The sequence below is a fragment of the Mustela nivalis genome (genome assembly GCF_964662115.1).
Source record: "Mustela nivalis genome assembly, chromosome: X".
NCBI lineage: Eukaryota > Metazoa > Chordata > Mammalia > Carnivora > Mustelidae > Mustela > Mustela nivalis.
Window position 1 is genome coordinate 102,474,929 of NC_139040.1, and position 19,818 is coordinate 102,494,746.

At 35.5% G+C, this 19,818-nt stretch overlaps 1 protein-coding gene across 1 annotated transcript in view; it reads right to left on the bottom strand.

Moving 5' to 3' along the window:
- Nucleotides 1–19,818, bottom strand: part of CFAP47 (cilia and flagella associated protein 47) — a 525,406-nt gene that overhangs the window by 437,323 nt on the left and 68,265 nt on the right. Inside the window, exons 17-21 of the mRNA XM_082717915.1 lie at nt 17,704–17,826; nt 16,106–16,237; nt 13,157–13,234; nt 9,678–9,822; nt 5,513–5,607 (exon numbers count right to left, since the gene is read on the bottom strand). Coding sequence (XP_082574041.1) covers nt 5,513–5,607; nt 9,678–9,822; nt 13,157–13,234; nt 16,106–16,237; nt 17,704–17,826 — 573 coding nt within the window. The remainder of the gene's footprint in view (nt 1–5,512; nt 5,608–9,677; nt 9,823–13,156; nt 13,235–16,105; nt 16,238–17,703; nt 17,827–19,818) is intronic.

The following is a 19,818-nucleotide window of genomic DNA, read 5'->3' on the forward strand; positions in this document are numbered from 1 at the left end:
AGCTGGATTTTATTTTGCAGTAATTGGCTAGGTAATCCTAAAATTCATATGGAAGTGCATGAGACACAAATTAGCCAAAAATGTCACTGAAGAACAAAACTGCTCGACTCATATTTTCTAATTTCAAAAATTACTACAAAATATACTATACTAACCAAGACATTGTGTTATTAACATAAAGAAAGACATCTAGATCAATGGAATAGAAATAAAACTCCAGAGATAACCACTTATATTTATGTTTAACTGATTTTAGATTAAGGGTGCTAAAGCAGTTTAATGGGATAAAATAATGTTTTCAATAAATTCTCCTGGAACAAATGGACATTCCATGCAAAAGGATGAAACTAGATTCTTATAGCATACACAAAAATAACTCAAAATGAGTCATAGAACTAAACCTAAGAGGTAATGTTATAAAACTCTTAGAAGCAAACATACATCTTTATGATTTGGATTATGTAATACCTTAGATATGACACCAATAAGCAAAAGTGACCAAAAAAAAAATGACATTGGACTTTGGTCACACATGTGCTTTACATTGGCAAATGATGATACTCAATATAAAGAAGATGTGAAGAAGAGACAGTGTGCTACCACACTAGAATGTAAGATTTCTACTATAACCTCAAGGTCCAGAAGAATGCAGGGTAGCTAGTAGGTGCTCAATAAATATTTGTCAAATGACGATTATCAATGGAAATATAAATTGGTACAAGTTTAATGGTGGCAATGTGGATAAATGTGCTAATAATTAAAATGTACATACCCTCTCATTAATTTCAATTCTAAGTATCCAAAAGAAGAAAAATAAAGTTCTTAAAAATGAATGTGCAGGTCTATGTGCTGCATTTTAATTTACTTATTGAATGGATACTTACTGATCACCTGATGGGTGCCAAAAATATACTAATGCTACAAATATAATGTTGAATTATATATCAAACTATTTTCCCCCTTGGAATAATAATATGATTGACGGCATAAAGATATGTGACTAAATAAAAAAGTCCACATCTCTTTTAGATTAAAATTTGTGTTAAATTAGTATTAGAAAGATTATTTCCCAACATGAGCTTAAAACATTATGTTACTTCACAGAAAACTAGGAATCAGATAAGCCAAGAAAATAATGTGACCTTGTTCTGGAAATTCTAAACAATGTAATATAAGAAAAATAGGTAAAAATTATAATTATCTAATTGGAAGAAACAAATAACAGTATTTGTAGTCTATTACAATATTCCTGAAAAATCTAAAATAAATTGAAGGATAATTTAAAATAATTGAAGTTTAAAGTGAGATGGACAGTTTTGTTTTGTTTTGTTTTGTTTAAGATTTTGTTTATTTGGGGCACCTGGGTGGTTCAGTGGATTAATGCCTCTGCCTTCGGCTCAGGTCATGTTCCCAGGGTCCTGGGATTGAGCCCCACATCGAGCTCTCTGCTCAGCAGGGAGCCTGTTTCCTCCTCTCTCTCACTTTCTGACCGCCTCTCCACCTACTTGTAATCTCTCTCTGTCAAATAAATAAAATCTTTAAAAAAATATATAAGATTTTGTTTATTTGACATAGAGAGGTATAGTAAGAGAGGAAATACAAGCAGAGGGATTGGAAGTGGAAGTAGCAGGCCTCCTGTTGAGCAGGGAGCCTGATGCAGGGATTGATCCCAGGACCCTGCAATCATGACCTGAGCTGAAGGCAGATGCTTAACAACTGAGACACCCAGACACCCATGTTTTGTTCTGCTTTCTTAGGTTGGCCCCATGCCCAAAATGGAGCCCAATGCAGGCCTTGAACTCAACCCCTGAAATGAAGACCTGAGCTGAGATCAAGAGTCGGATAGTTAACTGAGCTACCCAGGTACCCCAAGATAGACAGTTTTATACATATTTCACCAACATTATTTTCAAAATTTAAGAGCAAAAAATAAATAAAACACAAACATTTACACAGCAAAAAAGATCATAGAAAAATAATTTTAAAATATTCCAAAATTTTGCTGAATAGCATAAAATCCTTTAATAAAATAAAAGGCCTGGGGTGCCTGGGTGGCTCAGTCCATTGAGTATCCAACTCGTATTCAGCTCAGGTCATGATCTCATCGGTCCTGATTTAGCCCCCAGACAGGCTTGAAGAGTCTCTCCTTGTGCCCCTCCCCCTCCCTGCTCCTGCCCTCTCTCTCTCAAATAAATCTTTTAAAAATAATTAATAAAATAAAAGCCTTTTCTTATTTCTGAATAAGAAGCTGAATTTTAGACAGAAATCACTTCCTTGGGCGCCTGGGTGGCTCAGTGGGTTAGGCCACTGCCTTTGGCTCGGGTCATGGTCTCAGGGTCCTGGGATCGAGTCCCGCATCAGGCTCTCCGCTCAGCAGGGGGCCTGCTTCCCTTCCTCTCTCTCTGCCTGCCTCTCTGCCTACTTGTGATCTCTCTCTGTCAAGTAAATAAATAAAATCCTTAAAAAAAAAAAAAAGAAATCACTTTCTTGTAATTTTTCTTTAGTTTAATGCAACACAGATCAAAACCCCCATAGAATCTATAGCTATAAACTTGAGAAAATGATTCCAAAGTTTATCAGGAAAAATAAAACAGAAAACTGGCCAATAATATTGTAAAAGGAAAACAGTAGAGGCCACTTCTCTTACCAGAGAATTAAAAGAATTTTAACAGTAACAACCAGGCCAAATTGTTAGCAACTAAATCACTACTGTTGTAGGGTAATCTGTTATACAAGAATCCAAGACATGCAATTTTAAATGATCTTTCACCTATTGGATTGGCAGAATATTATATATGCATGCATATATAATCAATGAAACCTAGTTGTACAAACACTATAAGCAAGATTTTACACTGGTACTGGCATTTAATATAATTGGTATAACCTTTTTTTTAAGATTTTATTTATTTATTTGAGAGAAAGAGAGTGCACAAGCAGGGAGAGTGGGAGAGGGAGAAGCAGACTCCCTGCTGAGCAGGGAGCCCAAAGCAGCGTGGGTTCCCAGGACCCCGGGATCATGACCTGAGCAGAAGGCAGACACCTTACCGACACAGCCACCCAGGTGCTCCTGGTATAACCTTCTTTAGAGAGAAATTTGGCAACTCATATCAACAGCCTAAAATAAGTACATAGAGTTTGACCCAACTATTCTCCTTCTAGAAAGACATAATGAAAATAAATAATGTGAAAGCAAACATTTATGTATAAGTATGTTTTCTACAGCATTTATAAAGCCCCAAAAATGGAAGAATCTTAAATGCATAGTAAGAAGGATTAGTTAAGGGACCATAAATATGATATAGCCATTAAGTAATAGGATAGATCATCCTTTAAAACTTAAAGCATATTTAGAATACTTAATTCAAAACACAAAAAGCTATCATTTTAACTAATACACTGAATAAAAATGTGGGTGAAAAATAATTTATAAAGTATTACTTCTTTACAATTATAGATATAGTAATATAATAAGCATAGAAATATGAGGGAGAGGAAGAAAAACAGAGAGAACCCCATATATAACCAGAGGTCATTGTCAAGGATTAGGATTTATTTATTTTATTTTTTCTTTCTGCTCTTCTAAACTCATTTTAACTTTAATAATAAACCTTCATAAGCAGGAAGAGATTATCATTGACACACTTGATTAAAATATTAAGTTAATGCTAACAAAATTTGCAAATGGTCAGGGTATAAGAGATTTGAGATATTAGAATACTGTAAAACTTAAAAACAGAAACATCTTCTGAATCTCCTCAAATCATTTGTTTATTATGCCTTTTGTCTGAATTAGAAAGACAAATTAAAAATACCCTGACGATATTTCATGCACTTCAAAGTCCTTTTGCTGAAAAGGTAAAAGGAAAATCTAAATAATATTTATACTCTGATATTATCTGATTGCCAAAAGTAAGCCAAAGAAAAATATTTGCAAGATAATTTTCAAAAAAAGAAAAGATGTTCTCTCTCTTCCTAGTAACCCTGCTAAAAAGTATCTATCTGGAGAGAGGTTACCAGAGGGGATGTGGGGAGGGGGATGGGTCAAACAGATGATGGGGATTCAGAGTACACTTACAGTGATGAACACTGAGTAATGTAAAGAATTGTTGAATCATTATATGGTATACCTGAAGTTAATATAACCCTGTATGTTAATTATACTTCAATTTTAAAAAAATAACAAATTAAAAAAAAATTTTCCAGAAAAATAAATAAAATTAAAAGGTTCTAAATATCACTGTTCATTAATGTAGATGAAACCTATGGAAATTAAATACAGTATAATATATATCTTGAGTATACTAATGTCTATAAGACGAGAATTTTCATTTTCTCTAATGTCAGAAAAGCACTTTTGCTAACTCATGCACTACGCTTGCCTACAGCTAGAACAGACATGAGTGAATTCTGTACACTACATCATTCCATGTGAATCACATGTGCACAAAACTCATAAAACATATTCCAACTAATGTACTATACTTAAAAAAGCAAAATTACTCTTCAGCATTTTCTTAAATCTAAACATGTCCCTAAATTTCCTTTACTTTTTCCTCCTGAAAGCTAACTAACAGCTATCATTGTTCCTAAAATAAGATTCCAATTCAGGAAACTGTACTTCAGTGACATGACTAAAAATGGATAATTAAAGACAGTACCTGGCATTCAATACACTTTCTTATTGCATTATGAATTATTTTCACTTAACTCATTCTGTTCTACACCTATTGGGTTTAAGGCATCATGCTAGTTATGTTGGAATATGAGAAGTGTTTGGCCTAAGAATGTTATCCTTCAATTATCATAGAGAAATTTGATTCTTGTTTAGGAGGATGCAGCAACATGACTTTCCACATCATAAGTAGCAAGAAGTTCTTCCCTTGGCACTTATGTTGCAAAATCTCAGAAGCAAAAACATAGGAGAAATGGCCCCTAAAGCTTTGTCAAGTGGTGCCCCTAAAGCTTTGTCAAGTGGTACCCCTTGCTCCTGGGCATATTTCAGGAAAGACATTTTCTTTGATTTTGTTGTTTGTTGTTTTAAAATTGCTAAACATCAAGGAACACGATAAAAAGAACCAGTATCATAGCAACCTGTCTTAAATCCTCAGAGCACATCTTTGATAATTTCTGGTATTGATTCCAAGAGCATTAAACATATACCACTTAAATATAAGTATAAAGCACATGCTGGTTCAAATATAAGTGATTTTTGAGTTAGCATCAACTTTGTTTCATAACATGTTATACCTTGAATTTTCTAGAGAGCAGAACTGATACCAAAGGTTCTTTATGTGTGTTCTTTAGAACTCTCGAGACATTCTGCAAGCGTGAGCCAGACACTTCTAGGAATCATTTTACTGAATTAAAAGGTATACTCAGGCACACTCACAAGTTAGAAAAAGACTCACTACAAAAAGACCTTAAGTGATGATCTCTGATAGCTTCTGAGTTAGGATTATCTTAATACCACTACTCTCCAATCATATGAATAATAGAAAGCCGAACATACTTCTTTGGGAGAAAATGCTATGCCACATTCCAGAGATGTCCCTTCCTCTAACTCCAAAGAATATATGTCAGGAAATGCAGGGTCTGTGAATTCCCCTATAAAACATTAAAAAAATATTATTTTTTAAAAAGCCAGATACATATCGATAATACCACTGTTAAATATGGAAATGAAACTTTGAGAAGCCTCATAAACGTGTCTATTATGATCAAAAAGCAATTGCTGTGGAGGGCTGCATAAGGTTGCTGCTGGTTAAAGAAAGACTCTTAATACCAAGGTTCCAGTCACCAAAACTGATATTCAAACATGTATCAAACATATATTCAGTCAGCAAAACAAACAGTAAGCCCATTTATTTTTAAATCTCCAAAGTTCAAGGATAAGCATCACAGTCATATGCAGAAGAATGTAGAAAGTAATGAAGGTCAAAGTCAAGTAAGGGACTGAATCTTAGGTCCCAGAAAGTGGGAGACTCCCTCTCCAGCAAAGATAGAGAAAGGAAGACCCAGATCTCCTCTGATGCCTCCAAGAAGCCACACAGAAGATAAACACAATTTTATACAAGGTCACTTATTGACAAAATACAATCACTCCAGATATAAAAGCATTAGGTGAAGATACAGAAAAATTGTCAACTAATAATGTAAATGTCAAGGTTAAAAATTATAACCACTTAAATAAACTTCTAGGAAAAGTTCCTGAAAGATCAAATGTTTATTATAGTAGAACCTCCTGGGGGTGCGTGGGTGGCTCAGGGGTTGAGCCTCTGCCTTTGGGTCAGGTCATGATCTCAGGGTCCTGGGATCAAGCCCCGCATTGGGCTCTCTGATTGGCAGGGAGCCTGCTTCCCCCTCTCTCTCTGCCTCTCTCTCTCTGCCTCCTTGTGATCTCTGTCAAATAAATAAAATCTTAAAAAAAAAAAAAAACCTTTAAAAAACAAAAACAAAACCAAAAATTACACACATAGTCGTTGACCTCATGGAGCGAACAGTGTAGCAGGGGAGCCAAACAGGTACACAGCTCTCTTTGATATGAGACAGAAATGGTTAGTACTAAAATGAGACTTACACAATGCCCTAAGTGAGTAAAGATTAAAAAATAATTTCAACCAACCAGACAAGGGTGGGTATGGGGCTAATGACCCATGGGGACTCATGAGGTTTAAGCTAATTTATAAAAGTGGGTGGGATCGCAGACACCAGGAACAGAAGAGGAAGAACCATCCTAGAAGGGAAATCCAGTGCCATTAGAAGGAAACGTGGAACGTAATCTGGCTGCAGTGGGGACAAGGCGAGTAGAAAGACAACGTGGAGTCATACCCAAATGGCTTCAACATGGCCTCTCCAACAACTCATCTATCCAATAATCTTGAAATGATCACAAGAAAAACCAAGTCTAATTTGTCACAGAAGGGTATTTATGTGTTAAAATACTTATAACACTAAGATACATCTTCAGAACATTTTAAGTGTAAACTTTGTTGCAAATTGTTAATAATAATTAAGATCAAGGGAAGTACCTCCTGGACTATGTCAGCAGCCATGCCGCTAAGAACCACTGCTATTGGTAACATGAAACAAACAAAACTTTTTGATCAGAGGAGTGATGTGATAAGATCCTGGCTTTAAGACTACTTTCCAGAACAGGTCCGAGGAGAAAAGCTTAGAGGCATGGGAAGCATTTGAAAAGATGATGCAGTGGTCTAGGAGGGAGGTTTGTGCTAGGGTTAAGGCAGAATTGTGAAAACATATGCACTTTGTGGACTAGCTGTGCAGAATAACCAAGAGAAGTCTGAGATCCAATGAACAAGATACAATGACAGTAAATGAGGTAGTCAGTGAGAATAAAGTGTTAAGCAACTAAAGTTTCAGCATCCAGACTTAGGAACAAAAAAAAGAATAGAAATTTCATACGTATTTCCAGCCGCCTGCTGTAATCATTCCTGGGCTAGTACGCAGTGTCCTCTCATACCACGCTCACCTAAACCTGATCCTCCCCATGTATCACCTCAACCATGAATTGTACCTCTAGTCGCCTACCTCTTATAAACAAAACCTGGGAGAGATTTGAGCCTTGCTCCTCCTCCCTAAGACCCAGGTCCACTTGATAAGCAAGTCAGAGCATTTCTTATGTCTCGGCACCTTTGTACTCCTTTCCTTTCCATTTCCAGCATCACTTTCTGTGTTCAGGCTTGATCACTTCTCATCTGTATGGCCACAACCCCTAGCTGACCTCCTTCTCTCTCTGGTCTTGCCCTTCCCATTCCTACATGTTCCCCCAGCCCATCCTCAACTCTGCTCCAAAAGAAAAATGAGCAAAATTTGAGTCTGATCACACCACTGCCTGGATATACAACCTTTAATGGTGCTGCCTAACCTCCAGGATCAAAGCCTGATCCTTAGTGACATGGATCTCACTTGCCCTCCCCATCCTGTCCCTCTACACTCTGGGCATCCTGAACTACTTACCACCTTGACTCATTGCTAGGCTTTTACTTGCATTCTTTCATATATCCCCTTTTCTTGTATATCTTCTCATCTTCTTCAAGATGAGGATTAGGCATTGACTTCTCCAAGAAATCTTCCCTTACGCTGATTACTACTTTTCCCTAACATATGCTCCCTTAGCACCAGGTACTCATCTGCCTTACAGCATCTGCCATGCTCTCTGATAATAAGCTGATTCTCTGTTCAGCTCTCATACTGTTAGAGGTGTTCTTCGCTTGTCATTAGATTCCACAGCCACCTTTCTCTTTGCTGCTCTGTCCTGACCTATAGGTCAGTTCAGCTAGGCCCCCTTGCTCTGACTTCATTCTATCACAGGGAGACACCAGTATGTTATCAGAAGGTAGGAGGGATTTCTGCCTTCATGTCTTCACTGCGTTGGCTACGCTTCTGGCAATGGCTGCATTCCTTCACGGCTAAAGCTCTTATCAGTTGGCCCCTCTTTCAAAGTTTCACTGATCATGGGGGTCCAGAAATAAATTGTTTCCTCTTATTCCTTCAGGAGCGAGGTAGTAGTAGCTTCCATCCCTCATTGATTTCTTTTCATCCATCCCTCATTGATTTCTTTTCATCCAGCTCCCACCTCCACAGATAATTCCTTCATTAAACTCTCTTCAGTTAAACCCTTTGAGCAAGTCATCTGTGAATTTCTGAGATCCTGACGGATATACTTGCGTTCATGTCTTGAGAACATGTTAAAATATGATACTGTCTTTATAGACTCAAAGTCTAGTATCTAGCCTATAATTGGTATTCAACAAATATTTATTGAAGAAGAAAGGTCCAAACCAATGGGTGGCAAACCTTTTCTGTAAGGGTCCATATACTAAATTCTGTAGGCTTTGCAAGCCATATGGTTTCTTCCACAACAATTCAACTCTGCCATTATAGTATGCAAGCAGCCATAAACAATACACAAACAAATAAATGTGTCTGTACTCTAATAAAACTTTATTTATAAAAACATGTATCAGGCCAGATTTAGTCCACAAACCTTATTGTGCCAACCCCTAGAGTAAACAAATGAAATGTCTTTGTAGAAGTGCCTATCTCTTATTTTATTTTTTTTTTAAAGATTTTATTTATTTATTTGACACAGAGAGAGAGAGCAAGAGCAAGAACACAAGCAGGGGGAGTAGGAGAGGGAGAAGCAAGCTTCCTGTGCAGGAAGGAGCCTGATGCGGGGCTTTACCCTACGACCCTGGGATCATGACCTGAGGCAAAGGCAGAAGCTTAATGACTAAACCACCCAGGCACCCCGAAGTACCTATCTTTTAAATTTAATGTGACATAAAGATACTTAATACATGAGTAAACATATAGAGAGGACTCTCCAAAGACATTTACCTGAAACTCTTGGGCAATTAAAATTAGCAATTAATAATTCCATTTTGATTTATAGTATATACTTATACATAAAACTTTTTTTTTAACGTATACATAACATTCTTAACTACATTAAATCAACTAACAAGCCTGGTTATACGTTATACGTTACCAAAGTATCCTGATGTTAATACTGATATATTTCTAGAAATAAAACCATGAACTGAATAATTAAAAATACTTCAGAACAACTGCCCTTGACATATTTTTTAACATTATACCTTAAAACAACTTGAAACTTTTACAAGAATATTATTATAGTATAAGAGCTATACCTGTTCTATCTTTAAAATCCAAAGAAAAATATTCAAAGTCTTGTAGATTAAACTCCACTCTGGCACGTGTTATACCTTTGTTTTTTATTATAAATGGAATAATCTGAGTAGCACCAACATAGGTACCACTAAAGTTAAATACGTCCTAAAATTTAAAAAGAGAAAAAGAATTAGAAAGCAGAGTAATATTTCATAAAAATAATATGAACCAAAATTACACTTTAAAAGAGTAGACCTTAAAGTTCTCATCACAAGAAAAAGAATATAACTATGTTTCACAATGGATGGTAACTCATTTTGCAATACATACAGATATAAAATCATTATTTGGTACACCTAAAATGGACATAATGTTATATGTCATTATGCCTTGAAAAAAAATGTATCATTATTTTTCATTAAGGGCATTATTAACTACTCTCCTCTATAAAAACTGGCCACGTTTTCCTTCCTCTCCCGCACCTCTGATACACAATCGGTCACCAAATCCCTTTTATTCTGCCTCTTTTACCTCTTATCCCTAATGTAATTGTATGAAGTAAATAATGCATTACTTTTCAGGTCATTTCTAGATTTGTACTTTCTTCAATTCTCCTCTCCACAACAAAGTCACAATTAAACTAACTGAAAATCTGTACTTCTTATCTTAAAATGTGATGATTCTCCTCCAACTACCAGACAATGTCCAAGTTCCTCAGCAGGGTTCATAAACTCTTCCCCCACTCACTTCATACTTCAGCAAGCTGTATGACTTGTCCTTTCCAACAAATACCTGATGCTTCACTCTCCTCTGTCTGTATTAGTGTGTCCCTTCTATTAGGAAAGCTTTCCTCTAACTCATAATTGCTATCCTTCAAACCCCAGTTAGATAAACCATATTTTATGACACTGTGCTCGGAACTACTTCTGTTCCTTATATTTACTTACCATTACAACACCATAAAATCTGTTTATTTGTTTACAAATCTGTCTCTCCTAGCAGACCTTAGGCCTGATTCATTTTTATATCTTTAGCACCTGATGCCTCGCTTAAATAGATGTAAGGAATGTTTACTGAATGTATCTTAACTATCTTATATGCCAGGTATGTGCCTACATCACAGAGTTCTATAAAATTCCTCTTCATAGCCTTACAGTTACTTAGTAAAAGAATTACATGTAAGACTAAAGAGAAAGTGGCAACAGTATCCTAATGTTGAGGGAACTATTACATTAAGGTCAACTGGCCACTGTTTCTCACACTTAAAATATCAACCCATTTCTACAGGGTAAATCTGTAAAATCCAATAAGGGTAATGAAAGCTTGATGCAAAAGATCATTCCTCTTATACTATTCTGGCCTTGTACATATGCTCATTTGGATAAAATGTCCTAACTGTTATTAAGATACATATTCAACACCATACAGTTATTAAAGGTCTTACTGATGATGCCAGAATATTAATTTTATTATTATTTTTAAAAGGCAGCTATGTTTAAAATTCAACATAATCAAGGAATTTTTTTTTAAGATTTTATTTATTTATTTGAGAAAGAGACACAGCGAGACAGGAAACACAAGCAGGGGAGCAGCAGAGGGAAAAGGAGAAGCAGTTCCCCTGCCAAGCAGGAAGCCCAATGTGGGGCTCGATCCCAGGACCCTGGGATCATGACCTGAGCCAAAGGCAGATGCTAAACGACTAAACCACCCAGGTGCCCCATAATCAGGGAATATTGATATATATTAATACAAAGTCTTATAAATTACTCAATTGTACTATAACATGCAAAGCATGCCACAAATGCCTTTAGGGTGTGGAAATGAAGTAGTCAATGTCTAAATACATTTCTAATATTGTTCAAGGACAAATACCATAGCAAAGGAGAAAGCACTCTGGATACTGCAGGGATTTTAATCTCCAAAATCACCACAGTCTTACACAAGGTAGCCTAGTGTCTGTCAATCTGTCTAGACTTATCATGCCTTCAACACCAATAAAAATAAGAAAATTGTACCTCAAAGCCAAAAACTGAAATTGTGATGAAGCCCTTAAAGTATAGACTAGTAACGAGGCCCTACCTGAGACACTGGCAGCCTCACCCATGTCTGCTCTATTTAATTCAGCACCAGAATGGCATAGGCGCTGCAGTACTAGTGGGAGAGAGAAACAGAAGTTCTGATAACCTGAAAATAATACGACAATTGTTATGATGAAGATGTTTCCAGAGTTTAAGATATTTGTACCATCTTATGAATGTCACAATGGAAGGGGCATATGGGCCTGCATTAAAGGATCAGGGTGAGTTCTTTGTTTCTTGATTTTTTTTTTTAAGATTTTATTTATTTATTTGAGAGAGAGAGAGAGAGAGAGCAGGAGAGAACATAAGCAGGGAGGAGAGAAGAAGCAGACTCCCTGCTCACCTACCACCAATGATGAAAAGGGGCTTGATCCCAGGATTCTGGGACCATGACCTGAGCTGAAGGTAGACATTTGACCAACTAAACCACCCAGGCGCCTTCAGGGTAAGATTTCTGGGTAGATGAGACCAGATTTGATTCCAGAAAGACTTGCCAGGAAAAGAAATATATGTGTGGGCTATCAACTATAGAACAGAATTTTATCAGGATACAGAACAATAATTTTAAAAATAAACAAAACTATAGTTCAGAAAATGCAAATCAAGACCACAGTGAGATGATCATTTTATGCTTAAAAGACTGGCAAACATTAAGTCTTATAATACAACTGACAAAGCAATTGAATGCAGAGCAATGGAAACTTGAGGATAAAATATGGAAGCTATCTTGTGAATCCAAAAATGCACATATTCTATGAGTTAGCAACTCTACTCTGAGAGAAACTCTAGCACCTGTACCTCACAAGATATGTACACAAAATGTTCCCTGCTGGAGTGCTTGTCATAACAACAAAAGAGAAACACCTATTTGAATGGACAACAGAGTCTCTGAATTGCAACAGGTCTACATAATGGAATATTAAGCAGTGGTAGGAATAAAAAAAAAAAAAAAGTACAGCTACACACAACTTAGATCAACTCTGGAAATACAATACTCAGTTAAAAGTGACTCACCAAAGACTACACACAGTACATGTTTGTCATGAAGCTCAAAAATGAACAAATGAAACTAAATAATGAATGGGTAAGGAATTCATATATATGTGATGGGCCGATTAGAAAAAGTAAAGGGAGAATAATCAGAAAATTCAGTGAAGTGGTTACCTCTTAGGAGGAGTAGGATCATGATGAAGCCTACAGTTGACTTTAATGTACTGGTAGAATTAAATTGGTCAATTCTGAAACCTCCATTTGATAATCTGCTTCAACACATATTTATATTATATATATTAAATTCTACATGTCAAAGTACTACATAATGAGATATTTTCAAACATAAATGGGCTGACCAGGGACATGTAACAAAAGTCACCACACTCATACACTGATTACACAAATAGTTAACATATGAATATACTCACCGGATTAATTTCCACATCAGCAATCTCAACAGATCCACCAATCCTGAGGTCTATGACATTTGCACGGCGAATAGCAACCTTATTTGAGAGAAATACAAAGCCTTGTAGAAACTACATTAAAATTTACCCATATATGACTAAAGTATTACCTGGCTTTTGGAAATATTTTAAAATTTAAATAATAATAACATATTATAAATGTCACAAGATTTATTCTGGTATTTGTCATCCCATTTCTTCTTATGCAGAATTAATATTCCTAAGAGGAATGAGTGTTCAACTCTTAAAAACCTCCACCACAAATGGGACCAGTTTATAGCTTATAAATTTGACTGCAGAGTTCTACCCATTTAACTACACATTACTGTCACTCCCCATATCCCTTCTGTATTTACCTAATCTTAAGGATTATTCAAAATTAAAACAGATAGGAAACTGAGTACAAACATACTTCCTCCCACAGAGATAAACTAATATCCATAATGACCATAATAATAATGAAAGTGGCTAAAAAATTGCTGAGCAAATGGGCCAAGTATAGTGCTAATTACATTGTCTCCTTTTTAATCCTCAGTATCCTGTGAGGTTACCAATATTAATATCCTAATCGCCAAGTGAGGAAAACTGAGGCTCAGAGAGGCAGAGCATTTTGTCTTTTAACCAGCAGTGGTTAAATATAAACCAAAGACAGCCTGAACACTCAACAGCCTCTGAGAAAATTAAGATGGTGAAATAAGAATTTAGTTGTATAATTCCTACAAAATTAGAATTGTAGATTATCTGAACATATACATGTCTAAGCAAAATTTCAGAGGCACAAAAACAGCATTCACTGAAATCCCCACCTATATACAAACAGGGAGCATCAAGGCTGATTTAAATATAAATATCAATCTAAGAAAGAGATAGGAGTGTATTTCACTCTTTACATAGAAAGTCAGTGACACTGTTCATAGGAGAAAAAAAAAACCAAAAACTCCAAACTGTCATTTTTTTCAAAATTATTGGAGAAAGTGACACGTTATTTAATTAACTAAATCACTATATTCACAGTATTATGTGATTTCCACATTGTAATTAAAGAATATATAGTACATAAATAAAATACTTGACTAAAATCATAAAAATCAGAATGTGATGATTCAGAGGAAATGACAGATCAACATGTTCCCCCTTGGTGAATCCCACATATAAGTTTCAACTCATCACGGCTGGCTTTCACCTACCTCCCCTTTATTGATCATCCACTGAATCTACAACAGAATCTAACGTAAAACTTGTGTCCAGTAAATATGTGTTGGATGAATAAATGAATTATTATGTTATGTTTAAAAGGTAAGCTTTGTAAAAACAGCATACTCTTCTAAAATACAGCAGAAACTAATCTTTTACTGAAACTATTTTTATTGGCCATATTTTTTATTTTTTAATATTATATTAAAAAACTCTGCCCAGGGGCACCTGGGTGGCTCAGTGGGTTAAAGCCTCTGCCTTCGGCTCAGTTCATGATCCCAGGGTTGTGGGATTGCCCACATTGGGCTCTCTGCTCGGCAGTGAGCCTGCTTCCCACCCCTCTCCGCCTCCCTCTCTGCCTACTTATGATCTCTCTCTGTCAAATAAATAAATAAAATCTTAAAAAAAAAAAAAAACTTTGCCCAAATCTCAGACCATGTACCATAATATATAATTTATAATTATCTTTCAGTATGTATGTCTTCATAAAAGATAAAATCATTAGGTTATTTATCTGGGGCAAATTGGTGTTTATCACATTAACCTACATGTTATTTAAGAATTAATTGTTATGGGGCGCCTGGGTGGCTCAGTGGTTTGGGCTGCTGCCTTTGGCTCGGGTCATGATCTCAGGGTCCTGGGATCGAGCCCCGCATCGGGCTCCCTGCTCCGCAGGAAGCCTGCTTCCCTCTCTCTCTCTCTCTGCCTGACTCTCTGCCTACTTGTGATCTCCGTCTTTCAAATAAATAAATAAAATCTTTGAAAAAAAAAAAAAAAGAATTAATTGTTATGAAAAAAAGAATTGTGGGAAATTAAGGATAAAATGGGGGATATATCTAAAACTATTCATTTTGTTTTAAAAACAGTATACATATTTATTTCTTATTGTGAGTAAATGTACCTAGCTGATCATGAGATTGAAAATCAAGAGTATTCCATTCCTCTAGTTTATAATAAAATTTATGAGATTAGTCTTCCATTTTATTTCTTCTATTTAATGAACAATTAGAAAAGCCCCTTAAATCAAGGTAATGTCTTTTTAATTATATAATTTCCAGAATATAAACTAGTAAAATATTCTATGCATGCTATAAAATATAGATCTTAACACCATACAGAATTTGCCTATAATTCATATAGTCATTGAAGCTATTTAGAATTAACATTCCAAAATTAATTAATTTTTCCAAAGGTATCTAATTAAATCAAATATCTAATTAATGCCATGAAAAAAGTCATCCTTTCCTCTGTGACTAGTGAGAAGTTGTCACATCTCAGAGATGCCAAATATCATTCTAATTTCACGCAAAGAATGCCTCATATTGATGAACTGTATCCATTTCAACTTGGTAGAAACTTCCATTACCAACTTGCACCAAAAATGTTTTCTACAAATCCTCTTTCCAGGTTCTGCTAACTATTTCTACAAAATTATATAGGTAAGGTTGCTTATTCTATAAATCTCTAAAAACTACATTTCTTTAGTGATAGTTCAATCACTAACAAAGTAACCAAAATTTAAAAAATTATTCATTAGCATCATAACAGTAAAACTCACTCCCATTTGAAGAAATTCTTAAAACAAGTTTTCTAAGAATAAACACACATACCATTTTATAGCATTAAACTTACTATTATAAATCTCCTAAACAACTAAACAAATCTACATAGACATATATAAATATATGGAATGAATACACATATGCATGAACATACCTTTGCTCTTGTATCAAATTTTTCTGCTACAGTAGGTGTACAGGAGATATTGAGAACAGTTAGCCCCCCGAAAGGAATTACTCCTTGTGATGGAACAATATTAATAGTAGGCAAAAGACTCTGGTCACAAATCTGTAATTGAAAGTTTGCAGAAATGCTATATTATCCTTTAACGTTGCTGATCTAAAGCTTTCAACTACAACCCAGAGAGAGGACCCTTGGGCACAGGGCATGAGACGATTTCATAATATGTTTCCCAACACCAGACGCACAAATAAAACTTCAACAGGGATTTGTACCCTTAACCCAGCAAAAGGAACTTGTAGTGCAGGCATCCAATTCAAATAGGATGATGAAGTCTCCTGTCTGAAGTGTTATCAAGACTTAGCAAAACTTACGAGGATGAGATAGATTTGTCAGAAAAGATGATAAAATTCTAGATACTACTTTGGTAGTTTGCCTTTTCCCTGACAGTAAACACTGAAAACGAAGTTAGTAGGGAGGCAGATGATGAAGTAACCTCCTGGGGGAGCCTGTGTGGCTTGGTAGTTTGAGTGTCTGCCTTGGACTCAGGTCATGGTCCCAGGGTCCTGGGGGGCTCCCTGCTCAGGAGGAGTCTGCTTTTCCCTCTCCCTCTGCTACTTTCTCTCTGTCAAGTAAATAAATAAAATTTTATTTTAAAAAAAGTAACCCCCTGTTCTTTATTATTTCCTTGATGGTCTACTGTCTAAGATATCATTTTGACCTTTAAAAAGTTGTAAGTATGGTGATTCACAGACCTGTACCCCTGGGGAGAAAAATATATGTTTATAAAAAATAAAAAATTAAAAAAAAAAGTTGTAAGTAATTTACCAAAGGATTTATGGTGTAGTTTCTCAGGAGCTAGTTTAGAACTATCTACCATGCTTTAAGCCAGAACAATTTAAAGGAAAATTGGTTAAGGTATTTTGGGAATGAGGGAACAAACAGACTTCAGAGCTGATTTTGAAGCAACAGAAGGAAAGGGTATCTGCGTTTGTCTGCTTGGGCAGAAGACATGTAGATATAAAGCTTGAATAAAAGATCTTAAACACTGACCTCTATCTAGTCTCACTATTGGGAGATCTTAATATATTTTTCAGCAAAATATTCTATCACCACTTATAATTTAAATCAGGGGCAACAACTATAAATAGAATATCTTTACAAGGATCTTGCTCTAGGTCCCAGTTTCTACTGTTAATTCCTGATGGTAGAGTAAAAACAAGAAGAGGAAAAGTATGTTATCAAATATGGAGTTGTAATAGCAACAATGGATATTTTTGAAAGTGCTCTTTTTTCCAAATTATTTCTTTTTTTCAAAAAGACAAAATGACAGGAAGACACAAAGGGGTAAGAAGAGAGATTAAGGGTAGAAGAAAGAAAAAATGATTTTTGTGGGAAATTAAAAGGACAAAGTAGATGAAATGTACTTGGCTAAGTATTGCACGAAATATCCAAATATTAGCATTAGTCAATTTATAAAGACTAAAGTATTAACACCACAGCACTCATGGCAACAAAAAAATATAAAATATAATGTGATCTGATCCAAATAAGATTCCAAGATTCTACATTACCTTGAAATAAGCATGGTTTTGTCCTATGTTGTGAAGAATGGCTTTCCTCCAAGTTGTTAAACCTTGAGGGCTATTACTGAAGAGGATCCTTGGCTCCAAAAATACGACCTTAGTGTGACCAAGCTAATAATAAAAGGAGAAGAGAGAAGATACAATAGAAATAATAGTAAAGTATTTCTAACCCCCTTTTAAATGACTCAAATTTTAGCAGCCTCATGGAAACCTCTAAAACATGAAAGGTTATCAGATGTTATGATGTACTTAAAGGAAAATAGAATGGAACACTAAACTGTACTCCTAAACTGAGGAAGGCAAAGGGAATAAGACAATTCTATAGAGGAAGTAAATCCAGGACTGAGAATCATGTAGGAGATCTTAGAGATCATCTATCCAACTACATACATGGTTCGACTGTGTGTTATGCACAAGGAAAGAGTCCCCCAGCATGGGAAATATTGTGTCAAATGAGATTATCTAGGCTTGTTTTTACTATTAGCCTTCTAACACTTAATGTGTTGATAATATACACTTTGCTTTCCTCTGAATGGGGAGGTGGTTCACTGTGATTCAGAGTTACTTAGGTGCAGGACTCCTCCTCCTTACCTACACACAAATCACTTCACAGAACTACTATGTCATGGAACAGTTTTTTTAAAATACTGACATTATCCACTTCTCCCATTTCACAGGAAGGCAAACAATAGCCAAGGGGAACTAGAACCCAAGTTTTCCAATTCCTTATACAGTGCTCTTTACACCAGACCCTGCTGTCTTTATCTATGATAAATTATTTATTGCCTTGGGAGGTTTTAATACATTCTTATAATTATTTGAAGAACACGACTTCGGTAATCAGAACAATAAATTTCTAAACTAAGCTAAAAGATGACAAAATGATCAAGTAAGTCCTTCATAAATTTAAGACAAATATTAAATGAACATTGTATTTAATCACTTCACATTCCTCCAGCTTTACTTTCATAAGAGAAACACTTCACAGTTCATTTAACTTCAGAGGACCTCAAAAATTTACCATAAAATGATCCAATTCATTATTCTGATATCTTGGACTTTACTTCTAAACAATCCAAGTATAGGGAAAGCAGAAAGTAAATTTGATCACTAAGTAACCGCAAAGATGCTGGAGGCAAATAGATCTAGATATAAATTCAAACCCAAGGCATTCACTGCATGTATGAACTTGTATTAGTTAATCATTTACTCTAATCCTCCATTTCCTCACACATCAACTGAGTTATTAGTACAGCCTTACAGAGCTGTTATAAGATTAAATTAGATAATGCATGAATAGCATCTAACATCCCACCTGATATACAGTAATTAATAAATGATATCTATTATTAATGCAAAGTCTAAGTTACTAAATTGCTCATCTTCTACTTGTTAGAAAAGAATACACATCGGGTAGGTATGTAGGCAGATTTATATTACGAACTTCATCAAACACAGTTACGTAACAACTAAAGAACAGTGTGTACACGTTCACCAAAATACAGCTGTAAGAATGTTAAGAGAAGCATTATTATAGTAGTTAAGAATCTGAAACAATCCAAATCCCCATCAGCTGTGTAATGGAAAAATGATGGCAGAGTCACACAATGGAATACTATTCAGGAATGAGAATGAATACTGTTACCACGTATACCAGAATAGACCAAGTCCACAAACAGTATGATGAACAAAACAAGCAAGTTTGATTACATTTATATAAATTTTAAAACCAAAATCAATCTATGCCATTAGAAGTAAGGATGCGGATAACTCTGGGAGGGAAACTGAGGGACTGGAAGTGGGGATGAGGAGAGTGGTTCTTTTGTGATGCTAGTCATAGTCAGCTTCTTGATCTAGTTGATCTGGGTATGCATTACAAAGATGCTATCAGTCTATAAAGATTGAATGATACAGAAGTCATAATATGTATCCTTTTCCGTATGTATCCTATACTTCAGTAGAAATTTTTAAAAAGAAGACCAAGTAATTTAAACATAGGAAAAGCAGTAGGGTCCAGCTTGTTTCAAGTCTGGAGCAGAGGAATGAACCTACTGCCATCATTAAAGTGGATGAATCTCTTATCTCTTAAGGTTATGAGCTCCT